Raw genomic sequence first — 24,879 nt, forward strand, 5'->3', positions numbered from 1 at the left:
TCACGGAGAGGCGTAGAGGACACGACGCGACGGAGAGGTATAGAGGACACGATGCCACGGAGAGGCGTGAGGACGGCGTCACGGAGAGGCGTGAGGGCGGCGTCACGGAGAGGCGTAGAGGACACGACGCGACGGAGAGGGTATAGAGGACACGATGCCACGGAGAGGCGTGAGGACGCGACGTCACGGAGAGGGCGTAGAGGACACGACGCGACGGAGAGGGTATAGAGGACACGATGCCACGGAGAGGGTGTAGAGGACGCGACGTCACAGAAAAGGTATAAATGATAGAAAAGGATTTGATGCAAGATTCCAGTTTTCTCACAGAAAGGATTTTTTATTTAAAATCGTCTCAAATCCCAGTGTTTGTGTGAATAAATCAGACAATGATGTTTCTTGAATGTTCTTTAATATTGTGGGATTTATTTAAACTTTGCTGATAGTGTAATAACATGTTGAGAAAATCAACAGTGAAAACCAGAACAGTAAATTATATTAAATTATTACTCATTTAAAGAATAAAGCCTTATTAAACAGGTCTATACATTTTTTAGCCTAAATGATGTGAATAAACACAGGTGAATAAAATGAACTGCCTGGATTTTCTTGTAAAAGGTATTAAGTACGAGACATCCTGAGGTTCTCATGTGTTTAATGAGATGGTTTATTAAAAATGTGACCGTTTGTAGTTTACTTTCGCTTCTCCATTTTGTCCTGAAAAATTCTGAATCAGCAGTTTTTCTGTGTTTTTTATAAAACACAACTTTTTCAAAATATCTGATGTAATAACCTACATTTCATTGTTTATTTTAAATCCTGATTTATTTGTTCTATCAGCAATAAATGTGTTTCTAAGCCGTGGGGATCCACACACTCTTCCACACCACACACTCTCTCCACATCTCCTCCTGCATTGAGAAACTCGGCTTGGTCCAGAATTTTCTTCCATTTTCATCCTCCTCTTCCTCACAGTGCAGCCACAGACGCTTTAGAGGACTACAGTGCTGCAGAAACTGGCAGCCCTGTATACACACACACACACACACACACACACACACACACACACACACACACACACACACACACACACACACACAAACCATATGCCACATTCACTATTATTTACTACTGTCTTATTTTTAAGCATCTGTATTATTGTTGCAGTTTTGTAGAATTTAGACACAAATGCACCTTTTCTCATCCTGATTTTCTATAAAAGTTGTATGCAGGTTGTTTATGAATGTTTTATGAAGTTTGAATTCAGGACATAACTAAACAGATCAATAAATGTCAAATCACACAAACCTCTGCACTGCCCCAGTACCACACAGCCTGGATCTCATTGTGATTGGCCAAAGCCTGGGTCAGCTGATCCTTTCCCCCACTGATAACACTGACCACGCCTGCGGTAACCTCAGACGCCTGGAGAACCTGCCAAGACATCGGATTTTATCTTCATTCATAAATATTTAAAACACATCAGTAATAATCACAAACCTATAACAACAACTACATCAATTTACACATCAAAAACTATATTCATGATAACATTTCGACTAATGATGGTGATGGTGAACTCTACTGGAGTACCTGTGTGCTGTAATGGACTGCTGATGGGAGTTTTATGTAGTAAAACAGGTGAGAGGAGTGATACACACCAGTGAGAGGAGTGATACACACCGGTGAGAGGAGTGATGCACACCGGTGAGAGGAGTGATACACACCAGTGAGAGGAGTGATGCACACCGGTGAGAGGAGTGATACACACCAGTGAGAGGAGTGATACACACGGTGAGATGAGTGATGCACACGGTGAGAGGAGTGATGCACACCGGTGAGAGGAGTGATACACACGGTGAGAGGAGTGATACACACGGTGAGAGGTGATGCACACGGTGAGAGGTGATACACACGGTGAGATGAGTGATGCACACCGGTAAGAGGAGTGATACACACCGGTGAGAGGAGTGATGCACAGCGGTGAGAGGAGTGATGCACAGCGGTGAGAGGAGTGATGCACAGCGGTGAGAGGAGTGATGCACAGCGGTGAGAGGAGTGATGCACAGCGGTGAGGGGAGTGATACACACCGGTGAGAGGAGTGATGCACACCGGCGAGGGGAGTGATGCACACCGGCGAGGGGAGTGATGCACACCGGCGAGGGGAGTGATGCACACCGGCGAGGGGAGTGATGCACACGGCGAGGGAGTGATGCACACCGGCGAGGGGAGTGATGCACACAGGCGAGGGGAGTGATGCACACAGGCGAGGGGAGTGATACACACTCATCTGTATTGTGAAAATAATTGTTTATAATCTAAAGGATGAAATGAAGAGATCTGTTTAGTTGGAATGTAAAATCACCGAAATGAAATCGAGAGCTGGAAGAGGAAACTTCTCGCTTGTCACTATGATGACAGCGTTGCCCACGGAAACGGTTGCCCCCAGAACAGACACCATGGAGAGAAGAGGTTTAGTGTCGGGCAAGACCACACCCACAACTCCTAAAGCCTCTGGGGTTGAGACAGAGGAACCAGTTTGAGGGAGAACCTGTGGAGAAATAGACATAAAACTGCAGGACCCATTTGGAGTGTTTCCAGTTTTTATTTTTATTTCTATAGCACTTAAGTGTTAATGGAGTAAAAAGGAAAAAAAATGTCTCTTACTGGAATGTGTCCATTTTGTTTATCACAGAGTGCGGCCCAATCAGAAAGCCTGGAGATGCTAAGCTCCACCTCTTGAACAGCCTCCTCTATAGACACCCCAGTCTGTCTGTGGACTGAAGCAGCCATGTTCTGCTTTCTTTTATCTAGACAGTCAGAGAGGGAGTAGAGGGCCAGAGCTCTAGACGCTGGACTTTTCTTCATCCACCTGCACATCAGAACCACAGCAGTGACCAACTGTCACTTTATTATCCTCTGTAAGTGCATGTGTGTTCAGCATCGTAGTGTGTTCCTGAACTCCTACCCTGGCTGCACCTTTAAAGCAGCTTCCACTGCATTACGCACATCTTTTCTCCCACCATCAGGACAATGAGCCAGAACAGCGCCCCCTGGAGCATGAACTGACCTACTGCAACCTGAATCTGCTTTACACACCCTCCCTCCTAACAAGTGAGGCGGGAGTGAGAGACACTAAAGAGAGAGAGAGAGAGAGAGAGAGAGAGAGAGAGAGAGAGAGAGGGAGGGAGAGAGGGAGGGAGGGAGTGAAAGAGGTTAGAGACAGAGAGAAAAAGTTACATTTTTAGACTAGAACTGGAGGCTACAAGACTGCAGTTCTCTCTCTCACACACACACACACACACACACACACACACACACACCTACCTGGACAGATCAGAACCTTCCGGCACCAGGAACTTGGATGCTGCAGTTCCAAACTTGGAGTAGTCCAGAGAGATTGGCTGAGAAAGGGTGGAGCCACAGATGCACTCAGGAACTGAAAAAGACCCTAAACAACAACATATTTAAAATAATTGTTATTCTCTATTTCAAAAAAATATTTAAAAAAATAATTCAAATGCTTTCAAATGAATTAAATGATTAAAAGTATAAAATCTAGTCATTGTGAACTGTTACTCAAAAGTTATTGAATCATCACGGTGTATCATGCACACAAATCATGAATATTAGGTATTAATATAAATATTCCATAAACATTTATTTTAAATTAATAAATAATTTTCATGAACACAATTAGATTTCAAATTAAAAAATGATCCTGGAACTGGACCATGAGCCTGCAGATTCATTCTGTGTGTGTGTGTGTGTTGTTAGTGTAGTGTTAATATTTTATTTAATTATTATTAATAAAGCGTTTATTATTTTGTTTCTCCAAAATTCTCGTCTTCACCTCTCTCCCTCCGTCAGTGCAGGTCCCACTCTCCCTCCGTCCAGACTGCGGGAGCAAGGGATCTGTCACAGAGCAAGTGTTCACACACACCAAACCCACACACAGACTACACACACACACACACACACACACACACACACACACACACACACACACACACACACACACAGGAAATTAAATTATAACAATGTAAAATGGTTTGTCATTAATGTTAATTCTGAATCTCTCCTTTCAGACAAAAACAGGGCACTGGACAGGTGAAGACTGGAAACTGACAACGACTTTTTTATTCTAATCTTCAGCCTGTCCAGTTCAGTGAGACAATGCTCATGAGAGCCTCAGGTTCCTGTTCTTGGCTAACGGGAGAGGAACCTGATGTGGTCTTCTGTTGTAGCTCGTCCTCGGTGTCTGATGTTTGTTCTGAGAGGATTTTCTCTTCACCGTGCTTGTAAAGAGTAAATGTACAAGTTATAACATCTGATGTTATTACTCATCAAGGCTTTTCCACTCTGTGCAGACTCCAGAGACTGACGAGTGTGAACATTTCAGCAGAAGACCAGGAGTTATACAAATTCTTAACCATGTCATGGTTAAAGTCCAAGAGATCAGACTTTTTATCTGCAACCTGATGTTTGATGTGAACATTTACCGAAGCTCTTGACCTGTAAGAGTTTTAACATCGTGCTGCTGCAGCCACATGATTGATTCATTACACAACTGCATAAATGTGCGGGTGTTCCTAATAAATTGGACAGTAAGTGTACACAGAAATACACACCTCTTAGCAGTCTCCAAAGCCAGCGTCAAATCTTCAGTCCAGATAGAAGCAGCTCGACCCTGAGGTCTGCAGTTACCTTTAAACATTCAGAGCTCCTGTTATAGTCCACTGATTCACCACAAGTACACACACTGACTTGCAGAACCGTGTACCTGCTGATCTTCTGACCTGCGTACCTGCTGACCTTCTAACCTGCGTACATGCAGAACTGTGTACCCGCTGACCGTCTAACCTGCGTACATGCAGAACTGTGTACCCGCTGACCTTCTAACCTGCAGAACTGTGTACCCGCTGATCTTCTGACCTGCGTACATCCAGAACTGTGTACCTGCTGATCTTCTGACCTGCGAACCTGCAGAACTGTGTACCTGCTGATCTTCTGACCTGCGTACATGCAGAACTGTGTACCTGATCTTCTGACCTGCGTACCTGCTGACCTTCTAACCTGCGTACATGCAGAACTGTGTACCTGCTGATCTTCTGACCTGCAAACCTGCAGAACTGTGTACCCGCTGACCTTCTAACCTGCAGAACTGTGTACCCGCTGATCTTCTGACCTGCGTACATCCAGAACTGTGTACCTGCTGATCTTCTGACCTGCAAACCTGCAGAACTGTGTACCTGCTGATCTTCTGACCTGCGTACATGCAGAACTGTGTACCCGCTGACCTTCTAACCTGCAGAACTGTGTACCTGCTGATCTTCTGACCTGCAAACCTGCAGAACTGTGTACCCGCTGATCTTCTGACCTGCGTACATCCAGAACTGTGTACCTGCTGATCTTCTGACCTGCAAACCTGCAGAACTGTGTACCTGCTGATCTTCTGACCTGCGTACATGCAGAACTGTGTACCTGCTGATCTTCTGACCTGCGAACCTGCAGAACTGTGTACCTGCTGATCTTCTGACCTGCGAACCTGCAGAACTGTGTACCCGCTGATCTTCTGACCTGCGAACCTGCAGAACTGTGTACCGCTGATCTTCTGACCTGCGTACATGCAGAACTGTGTACCGCTGATCTTCTGACCTGCGAACCTGCAGAACTGTGTACCCGCTGATCTTCTGACCTGCGAACCTGCAGAACTGTGTACCCGCTGATCTTCTGACCTGCGAACCTGCAGAACTGTGTACCCGCTGATCTTCTGACCTGCGTACATGCAGAACTGTGTACCCGCTGATCTTCTGACCTGCATACATGCAGAACTGTGTACCCGCTGATCTTCTGACCTGCGTACATGCAGAACTGTGTACCCGCTGATCTTCTGACCTGCGAACCTGCAGAACTGTGTACCGCTGATCTTCTGACCTGCGTACATGCAGAACTGTGTACCGCTGATCTTCTGACCTGCGTACATGCAGAACTGTGTACCCGCTGATCTTCTGACCTGCGTACATGCAGAACTGTGTACCCGCTGATCTTCTGACCTGCGTACATGCAGAACTGTGTACCCGCTGATCTTCTGACCTGCGAACCTGCAGAACTGTGTACCCGCTGATCTTCTGACCTGCGTACATGCAGAACTAACCCCCTCTGAATGAACAGAATTGCACTCAGTCTGACACTAAATACATTTAATCGACCTCTGATATAAGAACATCGCTTCTCCTTCTTCTTATTATAAATGACTTACAAGCTGTGAACTGTACAGAGTGAGATGTGATGAAGATTGAGGATGAAGTTATTTTACCCAAAGCCACTCCCTCTGCAGCGCTCCTGAAGGACAGCAGGGGCAGTGCAGGACCGGGCGGAGGAGACACCACCAAGGGGCAGGAAGGAGCTATGTTACACACCACTGTAGGGGGATACACACATCCTGAAGAGGGCGGAGGACAAGCCTGGATCACACACACACACACACACACACACACACACACACAGCTGAAATGACCACATGCACAGATTTTCACAAAACAGTGAGAAGTGAAGCTCTAAACAAAATTTCTAACCACAAGCAGTTTCTTACAGTAATTAGTGTGTGTGTGTGTGTGTGTGTGTGTGTGTGTGTGTGTGTGTGTGTGTGTGTGTGTGTGTATGTGATGAATTGTAACAAATTGCACCAGAGAAAAAGATTTTTCTTTGATAAATCTGAAAATAAGTGTGTTTGTAAAGAGGACAGGGGAAAAAGAGAGAGATTCAGTATGTCTGTGACTAACCATCGCCCCCTGCTGTTCGGCCTCATGCACTGCAGCATCCACTCGAGCTCTCTCACATTCATCCCTCACATGAACACACTTCATTCCAAACATCCTGAATTTCAGCTTCTCCATCACAGCATCATACACTGACTCCTGCACACACACCACCCACCTCCACTAAGAGGGAGAGAGGGAGAGGGCGTAATAGTATAATGTTTAATCCAGAGAAAACGTCAGGGTTTGGTTTAAATACATTTTTTAAAATAAGGAAAGTCAGATAAAGAGAGACACAGAGGTATGAAGTCGCAGTCAGTTATATTTTCTGATATTTGTATATCTGCACTATTTCTGTGCCCTGTTGGTTGGATGTGTGTACACAGTGTTGCACTGTAAGGAAGTAAATGTAATTGGTTACTGTACTTCAGTAGCTTTTTCATGCATCTGTACTTCACTGAAGTATTTCCAATTGGGAAAACTTTTATTTTTACTTCTCTACATGTTTCAAAGAGTCAGTTCAACAGTGAGCAGAACATTTAGAGAAGAATAAATGATGAAGAAACTCCAGACTTGAACTCACCACAACACACGTGACCTCATTTACACCATTTATTTGAAGTAGTTGAAAAGAAGGATTTGTATTCATGCTCATGATCATTATAATAGAAATCAATCAGTGTTTGAGTCTTTAATATCATTCTATTAATAGATCAGTGTGCTGAGAGTCACATTCGAGTCTTTACACATAAACTGAGGTGATTAAGTGAAGAATCTTGTGATAAAAAATTATAATAGGAACATTATAATTATAATAAATCACTACTTTGGAAACTTATACACAGTGGTACCTCGACATTCGAGTTTAATTCGTTCCGTCAAATTGCTCGTATTTCAAAGAAAATTTCCCCATTGAAATTAATTGAAATGCCATTAATCCGTTCCGGCCCCCAAAATGCACCCCAGTTGTTTTTGTTACGTGTTTTTGAATAAGAAAAATGTATTTATAAATGACAAATATTATATAAAAACATAATAAAAGAGAATGTTAAGATATTATAAGGTTTTATTCAGTGTATTTTCCTTGGAGATGAGACGACTTGAGCTAACAAAAACGCCAGTAGGTGTGTGTGTGTGTGTGTGTGTGAGAGAGAGAGTGTGTGTGTGTGTGTGTGTGGGGGGTTTACTGGAGTCACATTTTACTGAGGGTCTCTAATTTAAATCAACTGTATGGTTTGGGTTCTCCATAAATCACTGTTACATAGAGTACCCTGAGAGGAAGTGAGGACTCTTATGGTGTTTGGTTGTGTATGGAGATGGTGGTTATTGAATAAAGAAGTCTTTTATTAAATAAAAAACTGTTGTTTAGTGAAGTAACAAGAAGTTTATAAATATACTTTACCTCCGTATAGTTTTTGAAAGCCGCCTCCATCAGTCCATCCACAGCACTGTCCACGTCTGCACTCTCAAAGATGATGAATGGACACACAGAGCAGACAGACAGGGACAGAGAGACAGGGACGCCCCGTCCAGCCACCTGCTTCACCAGCAGCTCTCCATACTGAAACACACACTTTATACATTTAATACATTTACTTCACTTCTCACTCAATAACAACCAGTACAGAAGCTAAACACCCACACAGACAGCCGCCCACCCGAAACCCACCCGCCCACACACACACAGACACCTACCCACCCACACACACCCACTAATCGACACAAATACACTGACACCTACCCACCCACACACCCACTAATCCACACACAGACACCTACCCACCCACACACACCCACTAATCGACACAAATACACTGACACCTACCCACCCACACACCCACTAATCCACACACAGACACAAACCCGCCCACACACAGACAACCTCCCACCCACACACAGACACCTACCCACCCACATACACACACACACACACACACACCACACACACACACACACAGACAACACACCCACCCACCTACCCAAAACACACAAACACAGAGACACCCACCCACCCACCCACACACACACACCTACCACCCACACACAGACACACCCACCCACACAGACACACCCACACAGACACCTACCCACCCACTAACCCACACACACACCCACAGACACACCCACAGACACACCCAGACCCACCAACCCACATACAGACACCCACCCGCACACAGACACCTACCCACCCACACTAACCCACACACATACACAGACACACCCACACAGAAAACAGACACCCACCCACCCACCCACACACAGACACACCCACACAGAAAACAGACACCCACCCACCCACACAGACACCTACCCACACACACACACTCTGACCCACACACACACTCTGACCCCCACACACACTGACCCACACACACACACAGACACCTACCCACCCACACACAGACACACCCACCCACCCACACACCTACCAACCCACACACACCCACCCACCCACCCACACAGGCACCCACCAACACACACACACACCCACCAACACACACACACACACACACCCACCAACACACACAGACACCCACCAACACACACACACACACACCACCCACCCACACAGACACACACACACAGACTTCTTGACTTGACTTGAGACACCCACCCACCCACACAGACACCCCCCACACAGACACCACACACACACCCACCCACACCAACATACAGACACCCACCCACCTACCCAAAACACACAAACACAGAGACACCCACCCACACACACAGACACCCACACATACACAGACACACCCACACACACCCACCAACCCACATACAGACACCCAGATACACACACAAACCCAAAGACACCCACCCACACCAACATACAGACACCCACCCACCTACCCAAAACACACAAACACAGAGACACCCACCCACACACACAGACACCCACACATACACAGACACCCCCCCACACAGACACCAACATACACAGACACCCACCCACCCACAAACCCCCACACAGATGCACACACAGACACACACACCTGTGTGCTCCCACTGTAAGAGATATAGTTGATCAAGCTCCTCTGAGCCACTCGGACTCCCACTGATTCGTTTCCTGTCACCACGTTCAGCACACCAGCAGGAAGTCCAGCCTTCATGAAGAGCTGAGCCAATAAGAGGGTGGGAGGAGCCATCTGAACTCCAGGAACCACGATGACAGCGTTTCCTACAAAACACATACATAATCTACTGCTGTGAACTAACCAAAACAGTACATATATAATGTAGGTATTAAATCACTCATCCTCTTCCTCCATCACTCCTCTCACACTCCGTCTCTCACACTCCGTCGCTCCTCTCTCACACTCCGTCGCTCCTCTCTCACACTCCGTCGCTCCTCTCTCACACTCCGTCGCTCCTCTCTCACACCGTCTCTCACACTCCGTCGCTCCTCTCACACACTCCGTCGCTCCTCTCTCACACACTCCGTCGCTCCTCTCTCACACTCCGTCGCTCCTCTCACACCTCCGTCTCTCTCACACTCCGTCGCTCCTCTCACACTCCGTCTCTCACACTCCGTCGCTCCTCTCACACACTCCGTCGCTCTCTCACACACTCCGTCGCTCTCTCACACTCGTCTCTCACACTCCGTCGCTCCTCTCTCACCTCCGTCGCTCCTCTCACACTCCGTCTCTCACACTCCGTCGCTCCTCTCACACACTCCGTCGCTCCTCTCACACACTCCGTCGCTCCTCTCACACACTCCGTCGCTCCTCTCACACACTCCGTCTCTCACACTCCGTCGCTCCTCTCTCACACTCTGTCTCTCACACTCCGTCGCTCCTCTCTCACACTCCGTCTCTCACACTCCGTCGCTCCTCTCTCACACTCCGTCTCTCACACTCCGTCTCTCCTCTCTCACACTCCGTCTCCTCTCTCACACTCCGTCGCTCCTCTCTCACACTCCGTCTCTCCTCTCTCACTCCGTCTCTCACACTCCGTTGCTCCTCTCTCACACTCCGCTCCTCTCACACCTCCGTCGCTCCTCTCTCACAATCCGTCTCACACTCCGTCTCTCACTCCGTCTCTCACACTCCGTCGCTCCTCTCTCACACTCTGTCTCTCACACTCCGTCGCTCCTCTCTCACTCAGTCTCTCACACTCCGTCCTCCTCTCTCACACTCCGTTGCTCCTCTCTCACACTCCGTCACACTGTCACTCTCTCACATTCCGTCACTCCTCTCTCACACTCCGTCTCTCACACTCAGTCGCTCGTCTCTCACACTCCGTCTCTCACACTCCGTCGCTCCTCTCTCACACTCCGTCGCTCCTCTCTCACACTCCGTCTCTCACCTCTCACACTCAGTCGCTCCTCTCTCACACTTGTCTCTCACACTCCGTCGCTCCTCTCTCACACCGTCTCTCACACTCCGTCGCTCCTCTCTCACCTCCGTCTCTCACACTCGTCGCTCCTCTCTCACACTCCGTCTCTCACACTCCGTCGCTCCTCTCTCACACTCCGCCTCTCTCACACTCCGTCGCTCCTCTCACTCAGTCGCCGTCTCTCACACTCCGTCGCTCCTCTCTCACACTCCGTCTCTCACACTCCGCTCCTCTCTCACACTCCGTCGCTCCTCTCTCACACTCCGTCGCTCCTCTCTCACACTCCGTCGCTCCTCTCTCACTCAGTCGCTCGTCTCTCACACGCAGTCGCTCCTCTCTCACCCTCAGTCGCTCCTCTCTCACTCAGTCGCCGTCTCTCACACGCAGTCGCTCGTCTCTCACACGCAGTCGCTCCTCTCTCACACGCAGTCGCTCCTCTCTCACACTCCGTCTCTCACACAGTCGCTCGTCTCTCACACGCAGTCACACTATCCAGTGGCAGGCCGGGATGAAGCGGGCAGATCCAAAACAGTGGTCACTTATAACTCAGTAGCATGTTTAACTCGGCCGAAAGTTAACTCAAATGAAGAAAGCAGCAAAGAAACTGTAAGCAGTGTTATAAATGTGTGTGTTTGTGTGAGAGTGTGTGTGTTGGTCTGTAGGCTGAACTTACCAACAGCGAGAGCTGGAATGACCTTCAGCCACATGGAATAAAAAAAAGCATCATCTGACATCACCACTGCAACAACACCTAACACACACACACACACACACACACACACACACAGAGTTCATTTACAATCATATTTTTGCAGATACACATAGCCCATGTCAATGAACACACACACACACACACACACACACACACACACCCACCCACCTACCTCGTGGGGTCCATTCAGGCAGGAGTGTGTGTCGGAGCTGAGCCCAGCCTGTATAATACTGTGCCAGGCGGATGAGTGGTGTGGCAGAGCCTGGAGTCTGACACAGATCACACACTTCACACACACACTGACTGTACCCCTGCAGTGCACTCCCTAACCTGCAACGACATGCTGTGTGTGAGCATGTGTGTAACCACATTTGAAAAAAGTTGGGACACTGTGTAAAATTTTAATAAAAACAATGTAATGATTTATAAAATCTCAAATCTATATTTTATTCACAATAAAACAGAAAACATCAAATGTTTAAATTGAATTTATGCCATTGTGAGGAAAAAATAAGGTCATTTAGAATTTGGACCATGTTGAACAGGATCATGTTTCCCACTGTGTAACATCACATCTTCTGTCTGTGTACATCTGGGACCTGAGGAGAGCAGTTACTGAAGATCTGGGAGAGGAATGTTGTTCCATATGTGTGTGATACAGGATTCTCGCTGCTCAACAGTTCTGGGTTTCCTTTGTTGTGTTTTTCGTTTCATGATGCACCAAATGTTTTCAGATGTTGAAAGTTCTAGACTGCAGACAGGCCACTTCAGCGACTATAAAGTCATGCTATTGTAATAAATGCAGTATGCAGTTAGCATTGTCTTGCTCACATATGCAAAGCCTTTACAGAAAAAGACGTTTTCTGGATGAAACATTTGTTGATCTAAAACCTGTATATACAGTGGAACCAGGTTATGTCGACGGCGTAGGGGAAGCCAAAAAGCGTCGAGATAACCGATGATCGAGATAAACGAAAATCAATATGGCGGCAATATATTAACGTGATTGAAATTTCTTTATGTACATGATGTGCGTTAATAAATGAGAATGTGCATGCACGTGTTTTTGAAGGAAAACCTGTAATGCGGATAAGGAGGCGGAAGCAGAAGTAAACGCAAAGTTTATTGAGACTCAGGAGAGAATCCACCAATACTTGTAGTGAAGCAGTAATATCCAGTGCTGTGCTCCGGGAGTGCGGTCCACCAAGTTCTGTGAAAGCAGAGACAGTTGGTGTAGAGAATCCACGGATTCGCGCTATGGAAAGCGCAGCGCTGGGCAGCAACGGATAAACGTGGTGCAGACAGCGTGAAGATGGAAAACAGCAGGATCGGGGGAATCCGGGGTGCCGTTGAGAATATGTGTTGGTTCATGGCGGTAGCGGGATACGGGATACGTATACGCGATTACACAGACCGCCATTAACCAACACATACGATCATGCACAAACAATAACGGACCGCGAGTGTGTGGAGGGGAGGGGCTTAAATAGGAGATGGGATGAGTGAGTGAATGATAGTCAGGTGTGTGTGATTAGCATGACTGCGATGAGCTGCGAGAGAAGAAGCAGGGTGCTCCGGGGAATGCCGCCGCCGAAGTGGGTGTGGCAGGGGGATTCCATAACCGACGTTAAGTGGCAAATTTGCCCCCCTTGTGCTCGAGATATTAGGGTTCGGCAACATAAAAAAAATTGACATAACCGATTAAAAAATGCTGAGACAAAGTGAGAATTTGGCGGTTCCACTTCAAAAACGTTGACTTAATAGGGTTGGCAAGTTAACCGAGGTCGAGATAAGTGGGTTCCACTGTAGCACTGAAAACAAGCCAGACCATGGAGAGCATCCTGAACAGCTGCATCACTGTCTGGTTTGGGAACTGCACTGTCTCGGATCACAAGCCCCTACAGAGGATAGAGGACAGCAAGATGATCATCCGAGTCTCTCTCCCCTCTATCACGGACATTTAAACTCCACACTGCATCCGCAAAGCCAACAGCATTGTGAATGACACCACACACTCTTCACACACATCCCTTCATTCTCCTACCATCAGAGGTTCTGAAGCATTTGAGCCTCACATCCAGACTCAAGCCATCAGACTCCTCAACACAGAACTGAAGCGTAGCAAACTGACACACACTCACTCAACTGTGTTACTGAACTGTTACAACCTGAAATCAAACACACACTCAATACTCATTTTAATCCACACATCCATGTCTTGAGCACCACCTATATTATAACTATAACTCTAACCCTAACCCTTTGTGTTTATTTACAAGTGCACTCTTGTATACAGTCCTCTCTTTTGCACATTGTACTGTATAACATACAGCAGCTTTACTGGTTAGCACTATTTTGTGTTTTGTATAACTGTCTCACATTGTCCTGTGTTGTTCTTTTGCAAAGCTTTTGCCTGCACTGTTTTCACTCGGTTGCACAAGATGCACTTTATGTGGCAAGGACACTTACTTTAGTGCACAACTTCCAGGAACAGTTTTCTTTGTTGCGGGTAATATAAAATGCCCCCATGCCTTGGATGACTTGGGGCGCACACTTTACCTGATGCCGGTTGACCCTGTACTGTCTGCAACTTTGTTGATTGTTCAATGTTTATTGTTTAAAGTGCAATACAAATAAAAATTAATTCAATTAAATAATTCCTGTTCCACTGTTTGGTGCATGTCCTAAAAAGACAAATCAAAGTAACTGGAAGAAAGTTAAACGTTTTTGTGCTTTTGTGCTTTTGTGTGTGTGTGTGTGTGTGTGTGTGTGTGTGTTTCAGTGGTGGGCAGTTAGGTCCAGCAGAGAAGGCTTTGCTAAACACTATCAGAAGCACTGACCGACATTTACAAGCCTAATTCAATATTTGTTACATGAAATTGTATTAATTTATTCCATCAGTTTCTTCTCTTCATGTGGTAGTGTTTCTCTCGGCTGCACTGCTTCAGTACGTGTATGTGGATGTTAGATCTTTTAACCAATCAGATTTCAGCCTCTATGTGCTGCCATGTGAATCTAATCTGCTCAGAGCCTTCAGAATCAGTACTGCTGGACTTTTACCATAGAGAATATTACCAACAGCTCTGTTTCTTTATCCAATCAGATTTCAGATTCTCCTCACAGAGCAGATCACTGGACCAGAATAGCATCAGCATTTTTCCTTCCTCTGATTGGTTGGTCAGAGGGAAACTGTTACAGCCACATTCAACTGGTAAAACACGTGTGTAGCTCTGCACACGTTCATACATCTGAGTTAGACTTTTTTATACCTACAGAGGAAGAGAAAATGATTTGGTCGATTTAGAAGAAAAGCGAGACATGGTGAGGAGGTCACCAACCCTGAAGCTAGCTAGCGTGTCTCAGCCCGGGAAAGGGTTTGTTCTCCACTTCCAGACCAGTGAATACGAGCGGTACCACTGGATTACAGCCTCTGGGGGGCGCTGCACATTATGAGTCTGCATCTCTGGTGAGTAGGTTGTGTTTTATTTACATTTTTATGTTTTGTCATGTTATTAGATAAATATTGATTGTGATCTGCTCCAGATGTTGTAGGTGCACAGTTGTGGTTGTAGTGTAGAGGTTTGGAGTGTAACTGGGTTTGTTGTTTTAGTAAAATGGTTTTTACCTCCAGATGTGAAACGTCTCTCTGTAATGCCACGTGTTGTTATATTGTGTGTTTGTATTGTATTGATGGTTTCTATAATTAAAACTTGATAGTGGTGTATTAAGAGGTGGATTTGTATACCTAAGCAGGACTGTGTGTGTGTGTGTGTGTGTGTGTGTGTGTGTGTGTGTGTGTGTGTGTACCTAAGCAGGACTTTGGCTCTCTGAGCATCACTCAGCTCCTTCCACACTTTAAATCCTGCAGCAGCTGAAGAGCTGCAGCTCAAAATATCTTCATCATTGGCACAGAGGATACTACAGACCTTCTCACCTAAGAGCAGGAGGAAGAAAAAACACAAGACAAGAGAAGATAGTGAGAAAAATGTGAGAAGAAAGTGTGAAGAGAAAGAGTAGAGAGCTGGAACAGAGTGGGAATAAAGGGGACGGTTTCTCATCAACGCCCTGGAGATCCATGAAATTCCGGAGTAGGAACAGAAGCTTTGAGGATGGATTTGGACTGTAGTTAATATCAGCAGTCTGCTACACTGACTCAGGACTACAGTTTGCTCTGATCTCCATCACTGCACCTCAACATCGTTTATCTGTAATAAATGGACATTCGGTGGAACCCAGATGAGGATGAGGTTCCCTCTTGAGTCTGGTTCCTCTCAAGGTTTCTTGCTGCTGCATCTCAGGGAGTTTTTCCTTCACCACAGTCTCCACCGACTTGTTCATCAGGGACAAACGTACACTTATAAAGAACATTTTTATCACCACATTATCTGTGTAAAGCTGCTCTGAGACGATGTTTATTATTAAAAGCTCAATACAAATAAACATGTAATTGAATAAGAGAATGTGGGAAGATTGTGAGAAGAGAGTTAGAAGAGTGTAAGAGTGAGAAAAATGTGAGAAGAGACTGAAAAGAATTTGAGAAAAAATTGTGACAGCTGCAGAAAGAAATAAAACTCTTACCTTTTGAATCGGAAAGTGTGAGCGTCTCTCTGTTCTCTGGATGAACAAATTTCCCATCAATAAACAGGCCGAGAGAGCGAGAGTGCTGCTCTAACCACGACTATAGAAAGAAACACACACACACACACACACACACACACACACACACACACACAGATTTCTAGTCAAACTCCTAATCATCAGTGTTTTCCTCGCATAGTATCAGACACAATGATACTAAAAAAACATGAACTTGCATTAAACCTGTTCATCGTTCACAACATAATTATCAACACTTCACAACACAACTCCTCCACTACACAACACAACTCCTCCACTACACAACACAACTCCTCCACTACACAACACAACTCCTCCACTATTCAATTAAATTCATTTTTATTTGTATAGCGCTTTTAATAATGGACATTTTCCAATGACCCCCACAGGTATCAGGAATATTTTGAGCAGCTGATGATTGAGGAAAATGAAAGAGAGAGAAGGTTGGATGGTGTGGAGATGTGAAGCAGGAAGTGTATCTGATTAGTAAGGAGGAAGTGAGAGCAGCGATTAAGAGGATGAAGAATGGAAAGTGGGTTGGACCAGATGACATTCCAGTAGAAGCATGGAGATGTTTAGGAGAGATGCAGTGGAGTTTTTAACCAGATTGTTTTCACGAGATTTTGGAATGTGAGAAGATGCCTGAAAAATGGAGTGTGCTGGTACTGATCTTTAAGAATAAGGGAGATGTTCAGACCTGCAGTAACTACAGGGGAATAAAGTTGATCAGTCACACCATGAAGTTATGGGAAAGAGTAGTGGAAGCCAGGCTGAGAGAAGAGGTGACCATCTGTGAGCAGCAGTATGGTTTCATGCCGAGGAAGAGCACCACAGACGCATTATTTGCTTTGAGAATGTTGATGGAGAAGTATAGAGAAGGTCAGAAGGAGCTGCATTGTGTGTTTGTGGATTTAGAGAAAGCGTACGACAGGGTGGAGAGAGGAGTTGTGGTATTGTATGAGGAAGTCTGGTGTGTCAGAGAAGAATTTGAGGGTGGTGCAGGACATGTATGAGGACAGTGTGACAGCAGTGAAGTATGCAGTAGGAACTACAGACTGGTTCAAGGTGAAGGTTGGACTGGATCAAGGATCGGGCCTGAGCCCCTTTCCTGTTTGCAGTGGTGATGGACAGGTTGAAGGACGAGGTCAGACAGGAGTCTCTGTGGACTATGATGTTTGTGTATGATATTGTGATTTGTGGTGAGAGTAGGGAGCAGGTGGAGAAGATCCTAGAGGTGGAGGTACACACTGGAGAGAAGAGGAATGAAAGTCAGTAGGAGTAAGACAGAGTACATGTGTGTGAATGAGAGGGAGGGCAGTGGAGGGTGCGGTTGCAGGAGAAGAGGTGGAGAAGGTGGAGGAGTTCAGGTACCTGGGGTCAACAGTGCAAAGAATGGAGAGTGTGTTAGAGAAGTGAAGAAAAGAGTGCAGGCAGGGTGGAGTGGGTGGAGAAGAGTGATAGCAGGAGTGATTTGTGATAGAAGAGTATCTGAGAGAGTGAAAGGGAAAGTTTATAGGACTGTGGTGAGTTGTTACCTGTGCAGTAACAGTTGACCCTGCATTAGAAGGTCCGAGCTCCATGAACTGAAAGATGCTGTAGACCGTCTGTGAGTTTCCTCTGCCATAACACCAACTTACTGCTGTTTATTAATCACAACTGCCTGTTACTTACAACCAAAACTCACACAAACAACAACAACGATGATAATAATAATAATAATAATAATAATAATAATAATAATAATAATAATAATAGTTAGTGAAAAGTGACCTGTAGTTATGTAGCTTCCAGGCTAACTAAGCTAACCCAGCTAATCTAATAGCTAAGATAAAGCGCACAATTTCAACCAGAAATGAAAACAGAACCGTTTAAGGACAGGAATCGTTGTTGCTGGGTTTTTTTTTTACCCGAATTAATTACAAAATAAACAAAACCCGTTAAAACCGATTTCAGAATTAAAACGTGCCGTCCTGCCGCGGGGTCATTCTTAGGCTCCGCCCACCACATCGACGTAATTCAATCCCACCAATAGCATTACAAGGCGTGTAATTGCGTCACATTCGGAAGTAGTTTTCCTATTCACTTCTAGTTGCAGATTTATTTTTAAATTATTTGTCTATTTTATTAGATTTTCTCTTTATTTCTCTCTCTCTCTCTCTCTCTCTCACTCTCACTCACTCACACACTCACTCACACACACACACACACACACACACACACACACACACATAGAGCACCCATCTGTACAGTAATTTATTTAATGTAAAATGTACTTGATAAAAACCCAGTCATTAGGGAGGCACAAGCCAGTGCACTCTTAGTGTCGGTCCCAAGTCCAGATAAATGTGGAGGTTTGTGTTATGAAGGACGTCCAGAGCAAAACATGTGCCAAATCTAATATGTGGATCACAAATCAGAATTTCATAGCAGATCAGTCGAGGCCCGGGTTACCAACAACCACCACAGGTATCATTAACAACAGGGTACTGGTGTAAACGGGGCTGCTGTTGGCTGAAGGAGGAGAAGGAGAGGAGAAAGACGTCTACAGAGACGGCAGGAAAAGGAGAAGTGGAAGAGAGTGGAGGTTCTGGTTGGTACTTTAAATGTTGGTACTATGACTGGTAAAGGGAGAGAGGTAGCTGATATGATGGAGAGGAGAAAGGTAGAGATGTTGTGTGTTCAGGAGATCAAGTGGAAAGGGAGTAAGAGCAGGAACATTGGAGGTGTTTAAACTGTTCTATCATGGTGTGGATGGAAAGAGAAATGGTGTAGGGGATTCTGAAGGAAGAGTACAGTAAGAGTGTAGTGGAGGTGAAGAGAGTTTCTGATAGGGTGATGAACGTGAAGCTGGAAGTTGAAGGAGTGACGATAAATGTCATCAGTGCTTATGCTCCACAAGTGGGTTGTGAGATGGAGGAGAAGGAAAAATTCTGGAGTGAATTAGATGAAGTGGTAGAAGGTGTAGGAAAGAACGATTAGTGATTGGGGCAGACTTTAATGGGCATGTAGGTGAAGGGAACAGAGGGATGAGGAGGTGATGGTAGTTATGGCTTTAAGGAGAGGAATGTGGAAGGGCAGATGGTGGTAGATTTTGCTAAAAGGATGGAAATGGCAGTGGTGAACACGTATTTTAAGAAGAAGGAGGATCATAGGGTGACGTATAAGAGTGGGGGAAGGTGCACACAGGTGGACTATGTTCTATGTAGGAGATGTAACCTGAAGGAGATTGGAGACTGTAAGGTGTTGGCGGGGACAGTGTAGCTAGACAGCATCGGATGGTGGTCTGTAGGATGGTTTTGGAGGTGAAGAAGAAGAGAAGGAGAGTGAGTACTGAAAGAAGAATAAGATGGTGGAAGCTGAAGGAGGAAGACTGTAGTGTGAGGTTGAAGGAAGAGGTCATACAGGGGCTCGGTGGTGGTGAAGAGGTGCTGGATGATTGGGAAACTACTGCAGGAGTGATGAGGGAGACAGATAGAAAAGTACTTGGTTTGACATCTGGAAATCACATCTAGATTAGACTACTGTAACGCTTTACTGTCTGGGTGTGTGAGTAAGTGCATAAATAAGCTTCAGTTAGTTCAGAATGCGGCAGCAAGAGTCCTCACTAGATCTAGAAAATATGATCACATCAGCCCTGTTTTAATCATCTACACTGCTCCCAATTACATCTCACACTGATTATAAAATACTACTACTGACGTATAAAGCACTTAACGGTCTCACACCGCAGTATCTGAGTGAACTTCTGTACCAGGATGATCCTCCACGCCTACTTAGATCAAAAGGTGCTGGCTATCTGTTGGTTCCTCAAATAATGAAGACTACAGCAGGGGGCAGATGTTTCTCTTATAAAGCCCCACAGTTATGGAACAGCCTTCCAACCAGTGTTCGGGACTCAGACACAGTCTCAGTGTTCAAGTCGAGGTTGAAAACGTATTTATTTAGTCAAGCCTTTTATCAGAAGATTTTTCTTAGGTAAAGGCTCAGATCTGGAGGGATCGTGGATATGGAGTGTTTGGTGAACTGGTATATTTGTATGCTGTCGTCCCCTCACATTCACACGTTCACTCGGGTTTGTTGACGGTGGTGTGGTGGGTCGTCTCTTATCCCAGAGATCCCTCATGTCTGTGTTACCTTCTGGTTCTCCCTTTTAGTTATGCTGCCATAGCGAGTCTTGCCGGAGTCCAAACTGCACAGTGACATTAACTTTCATACACCAATAGTTACACTTAATAATCCATATCCTTCTCTTCACGTCACCCTCTCTCTCTCTCTCTCTCTCTCTCTCTCTCTCTCTCTCTCTCTCGGTCGAGTTAAACATGCTCCTGAGGCTCCAGTGACCACTGTTCCTGCCCCCTCTCCCCTCCGTGGATCTTCACACTTCTGTGCAGCTTGGGACGGTCTCTCATCAACACCTTGGGTGGTTCCATGTAATTCCGGAGTAGAACGGGTGCTTTGAGGACGGATTGGACTGTAGTTAATGTCAACAGTCTGCTACACTGACTCAGGAATACAGTTTGCTTCTGATCATCATCACTGTACCCTGCAACATTGTATATCTGCTTCAAATGGACATTTGGTGCAACCCAGATGAGGATGGGTTCCCTCTTGAGTCTGGTTCCTCTCAATGTTTCTTCCTTATGCCATCTCGGGGAGTTTTTCCTTGCCACAGTTGCTCATCAGGGACAAACTTACTTACAAAGGACATATTTACGTTTAATCACCACATTATCTGTGTGAAGCTGCTTTGAGACAATGTTCATTGTTAAAAGCGCTATACAAATAAAAATAAATTGAATTGAATTGAAATAGAAAGGAAGACAAAGAGACATGGTGGTGGAATGAGGAAGTGCAGGAGAGCAGAAGGAGAAAGAGGTTGGAGAAACAGGATTGGGATCGACAGAGTCATGAGAAAGTAGGCAGGAGAACAAGGAGATGCAGCAGCAGGTGAAGAGGGAAGTGGTGAAAGCCAAGGAAAAGGCATGTGAGGAGCAGTAGGAGAAGTTGGACATTAAGGAAGGAGAAAAGGATTTGTAGCGATTGGCCAGGCAGAGGGACCGAGCTGGGAAGGATGTGCTTTAAGTTAGAGCAATAAAGGATGGAGATGGAAATGTGTTGACTAGTGAGGAGAGTGTGTGGAGAAAATGGAGGGAGGATTTTGAGCAGCTGATGAACGAGTAAATGAAAGAGAGAGAAGGTTGGATGGTGTGGAGATGTGAAGCAGGAAGTGGATCTGATTAGTAAGGAGGAAGTGAGAGCAGTAATTAAGAGGATGAAGAGTGGAAAGCCGGTTGGACCAGATGACATACCAGTAGAAGCATAGAGATGTTTAGGAGAGATGCAGTGGAGTTTTTAACCAGATTGTTTAACAGGATTTTGGAAGGTGAGAAGATGCCTGAGGAATGGAGAAGGAGTGTGCTGGTACTGATCTTTAAGAATAAGGGAGATGTGCAGACCTGCAGTAACTACAGGGGAATAAAGTTGATCAGTCACACCATGAAGTTATGGGAAAGAGTAGTGGAAGCCAGGCTGAGAGAAGAGGTGACCATCTGTGAGCAACAGTATGGTTTCATGCTGAAGAAGAGAACCACAGACGCATTATTTGCTTTGAGAATGTTGATGGAGAAGTATAGAGAAGGTCAGAAGGAGCTGCATTGTGTGTTTGTGGATTTAGAGAAAGCGTACGACAGGGTGGAGAGAGGAGTTGTGGTATTGTATGAGGAAGTCTGGTGTGTCAGAGAAGTATGTGAGGGTGGTGCAGGACATGTATGAGGACAGTGTGACAGCAGTGAAGTGTGCAGTAGGAACGACAGACTGGTTCAAGGTGAAGGTTGGACTGCATCAAGGATCGGCCCTGAGCCCTTTCCTGTTTGCAGTGGTGATGGACAGGTTGAAGAACGAGGTTAGACAGGAGTCCCTGTGGATTATGTTGTTTACGGATGATATTGTGATTTGTGGTGAGAGTAGGGAGCAGGTTGAGAAGAGCCTGGAGAGGTGGAGATATGCAGTGGAGAGAAGAGGAATGAAAGTCAGTAGGAGTAAGACAGAGTACATGAGTGTGAATGAGAGGGAGGGCAGTGGAGGGGTGCGGTTGCAGGGAGAAGAGGTGGAGAAGGTGGTCAACAGTGCAGAGTAATGTAGAGTGTGTTAGAGAAATGAAGAAAAGAGTGCAGGCAGGGTGGAGTGGGTGGAGAAGAATGATAGCAGGAGTGATTTGTGATAGAAGAGTATCTGTGAGAGTGAAAGGAAAGTTTATAGGACTGTGGTGAGACCTGAGATGTTGTATGGATTAGAGACAGTGGCATTGAGTAAAAGACAGGAGGTGGAGCTGGAGGTAGCAGAGCTGAAGATGTTGAGATGTTCGTTGGGAGTGACGATGATGGACAGGATTAGAAATGAGTTTATTAGAGGGACAGCACATGTAGGACGTTTTGGAGACAAGGTGTGGGAGGTGAGATTAAGATGGTTTGGACATGTGCAGAGGAGGGACATGGGGTATATCAGTAGGAGAATGCTGAGGATGGAGACACCAGGAAGGAGGAAAAGAGGAAGTCCAAGGAGGAGGTTTATGGACGTGGTGAGGGAAGACATGCAGGTAGATGGTGTGGAAGAGGCAGATGTAGAGGACAGGGATTATGGAAACGGATGATCCACTGTGGCGCCTCCTAATGGGTGCAGCCGAAAGAAGAAGGAGAAAATGTACTTTATAATGTCTTAAAATAAACAAAAGCAGAATCAGAGGAAAGGGTTATTATTATTGATTGAATATTAAACTTACAGGACACAGAGAATCTTTGCATATAACACAAACATAAACACACACACACACAAATATGTGTGTGAGGCAGTGTAGGACAGTGTGTGAGTGTGTGAGAGTGTGTGAAGTAGTGTAAGAGTGTGTATGAGACAGTGTAAGAGTGTAAAAGGGTGTGTGGAGGCAGTGTTAGAGTGTGTGAGAGTGTAAGCATGTGTAAGACAGTGTAAAATGTGTGAGCATGTTGGAGACAGTGTGTGTGTGTGTGTGTGTGTGTGTGTGTGTGTGTGTGTGTGTGTCTGAGCAGTGTGAGACAGTGTGTGTGTCTGAGCAGTGTGAGACAGTGTGTGTGTGTGTGTGTGTGTGTGTGTGTGTGTGTGTGTGTGTGTGTGAAACAGTGTTAGTGTAAGAGTGTGTGAGGCAGTGTGAAACAGTGTGAGTGTAAGAGTCTGAGATTGTGAGAGTGTATGAAACAGTGTGTGTCTAAAGCAATGTGAGTCATTGTGTGAGACAGTGTAAGAGTGTGTGCGACAGTGTGAGAGTGTGTGAGAAAATGTACTTTATAATGTCTTAAAATAAACAAAAGCAGAATCAGAGGAAAGGGTTATTATTATTGATTGAATATTAAACTTACAGGACACAGAGAATCTTTGCATATAACACAAACATAAACACACACACACACAAATATATATATATATATATTCAGATAGACAGATGAAAATGGAAATGAACAGAGAGAGAGAGAGAGGGGAGAGATGAGGAGGAGGAGGAGAACAGTAATCTGGATTAGAGGCAGAGTCGTGTGCATTAATCTTCTCTTCAGTGGAGCACAGAGAAAAAATCTGTTACAGAGAGAACAAGTGACAGAACACCATCATCTTCATCTTCATCACTGGGTGAGTTTCTTGTGAATAATAATAATAACGTATAAATCCTTGTAAGATCTTAAAGTAGGATTGTATATATTCAGTGTGTTTTTACTCAGATTTATTTTCTGACTGTGAAATCCTTGTGGATGAGCGACAATGTGTGAGAAATTGTGAGGCAGTGTAGGACAGTGTGTGAGTGTGTGAGAGTGTGTGAAGTAGTGTAAGAGTGTGTATGAGACAGTGTAAGAGTGTAAAAGGGTGTGTGGAGGCAGTGTTAGAGTGTGTGAGAGTGTAAGCATGTGTGTAAGACAGTGTAAAATGTGTGAGCATGTTGGAGACAGTGTGTGTGTGTGTGTGTCTGAGCAGTGTGAGACAGTGTGTGTGTGTCTGAGCAGTGTGAGACAGTGTGTGTGTGTGTGTGTGTGTGTGTGTGTGTGTGTGTGTGTGTGTGAAACAGTGTTAGTGTAAGAGTGTGTGTGAGGCAGTGTGAAACAGTGTGAGTGTAAGAGTCTGAGATTGTGAGAGTGTATGAAACAGTGTGTGTCTAAAGCAATGTGAGTCATTGTGTGAGACAGTGTAAGAGTGTGTGCGACAGTGTGAGAGTGTGTGAGACAGTGTTTGAGAGTGTGTGAGACAGCGTTTGAGAGTGTGCGACAGTGTGAGAGTGTGTGCGACAGTGTGAGTGTGTGTGAGAGTGTGTGCGACAGTGTGATGTGCAGTGAGTTATGAAGACTGTAGATGTTGTGTAAAAGTTCAGCGATTATGTAACATGGAGGATTTAATCTCAGGACAACAGACTGGAGATTACACTTTTCACCTAATCCTCA

General features: G+C 45.4%; 3 protein-coding genes across 6 annotated transcripts in view; 1 reads left to right on the plus strand and 2 right to left on the minus strand.

The window, feature by feature from the left end:
* Positions 1–401: 401 nt before the first annotated feature.
* aldh16a1 (aldehyde dehydrogenase 16 family, member A1) lies at positions 402–18,062 on the minus strand. The gene is given in 18 exon segments (XM_046836151.1): positions 402–1,022; positions 1,306–1,431; positions 2,364–2,549; positions 2,666–2,870; positions 2,967–3,133; positions 3,322–3,410; positions 3,413–3,449; positions 3,852–3,957; positions 4,630–4,705; positions 6,318–6,472; positions 6,782–6,942; positions 8,162–8,320; positions 9,756–9,940; positions 11,771–11,848; positions 11,982–12,139; positions 15,617–15,743; positions 16,388–16,487; positions 17,962–18,062. Coding segments are annotated over 18 exon segments (2,331 nt in total). The 5' UTR covers positions 18,007–18,062; the 3' UTR covers positions 402–851.
* On the minus strand, positions 4,712–6,311 carry LOC124376823. 4 transcript variants are annotated; one of them, XM_046836110.1, is made up of 4 exons: positions 5,618–6,311; positions 5,291–5,338; positions 5,051–5,098; positions 4,712–5,013 (listed from the first exon to the last, which is right to left on the minus strand). In XM_046836110.1, the coding sequence occupies exons 1-4, from the start codon at positions 6,062–6,064 to the stop codon at positions 4,897–4,899; spliced, it is 660 nt and encodes a 219-aa protein (XP_046692066.1). In that variant the 5' UTR covers positions 6,065–6,311; the 3' UTR covers positions 4,712–4,896. The 4 variants fall into 4 exon arrangements, with proteins under 4 accessions (XP_046692066.1, XP_046692068.1, XP_046692067.1 ...); XM_046836112.1 differs by lacking the exon at positions 5,051–5,098 and having other exon boundaries at positions 4,712–5,037; XM_046836111.1 differs by lacking the exon at positions 5,051–5,098 and having other exon boundaries at positions 4,712–4,901; positions 5,123–5,338.
* Positions 18,063–24,016: 5,954 nt separating the features above from the next.
* The window catches only part of syt5a (synaptotagmin Va), an 8,357-nt gene continuing 7,494 nt past the window's right edge, over positions 24,017–24,879 (plus strand). Inside the window, exon 1 of the mRNA XM_046836074.1 lies at positions 24,017–24,079. The gene's annotated coding sequence lies outside the window, so the exon portion shown is untranslated. The remainder of the gene's footprint in view (positions 24,080–24,879) is intronic.

This window comes from Silurus meridionalis, chromosome 23, assembly GCF_014805685.1.
Source record: "Silurus meridionalis isolate SWU-2019-XX chromosome 23, ASM1480568v1, whole genome shotgun sequence".
NCBI classification, from domain to species: Eukaryota; Metazoa; Chordata; class Actinopteri; order Siluriformes; family Siluridae; genus Silurus; species Silurus meridionalis.

Excerpts from the sequence above, each read along its gene's own strand:
- LOC124376823 (XM_046836109.1), bottom strand. The coding sequence starts at position 5,984 with ATGTACGCAGGTCAGAAGATCAGCGGTACACAGTTCTGCATGTACGCA. Across the intron at positions 5,339-5,617 it reads ACAGTTCTGCATGTACGCAG|GTCAGAAGATCAGCAGGTAC; the intron begins GTCAGAAGATCA and ends GCAGGTTTGCAG. Across the intron at positions 4,974-5,074 it reads ACAGTTCTGCATGTACGCAG|GTCAGAAGATCAGCAGGTAC; the intron begins GTTAGAAGGTCA and ends GCAGGTTCGCAG.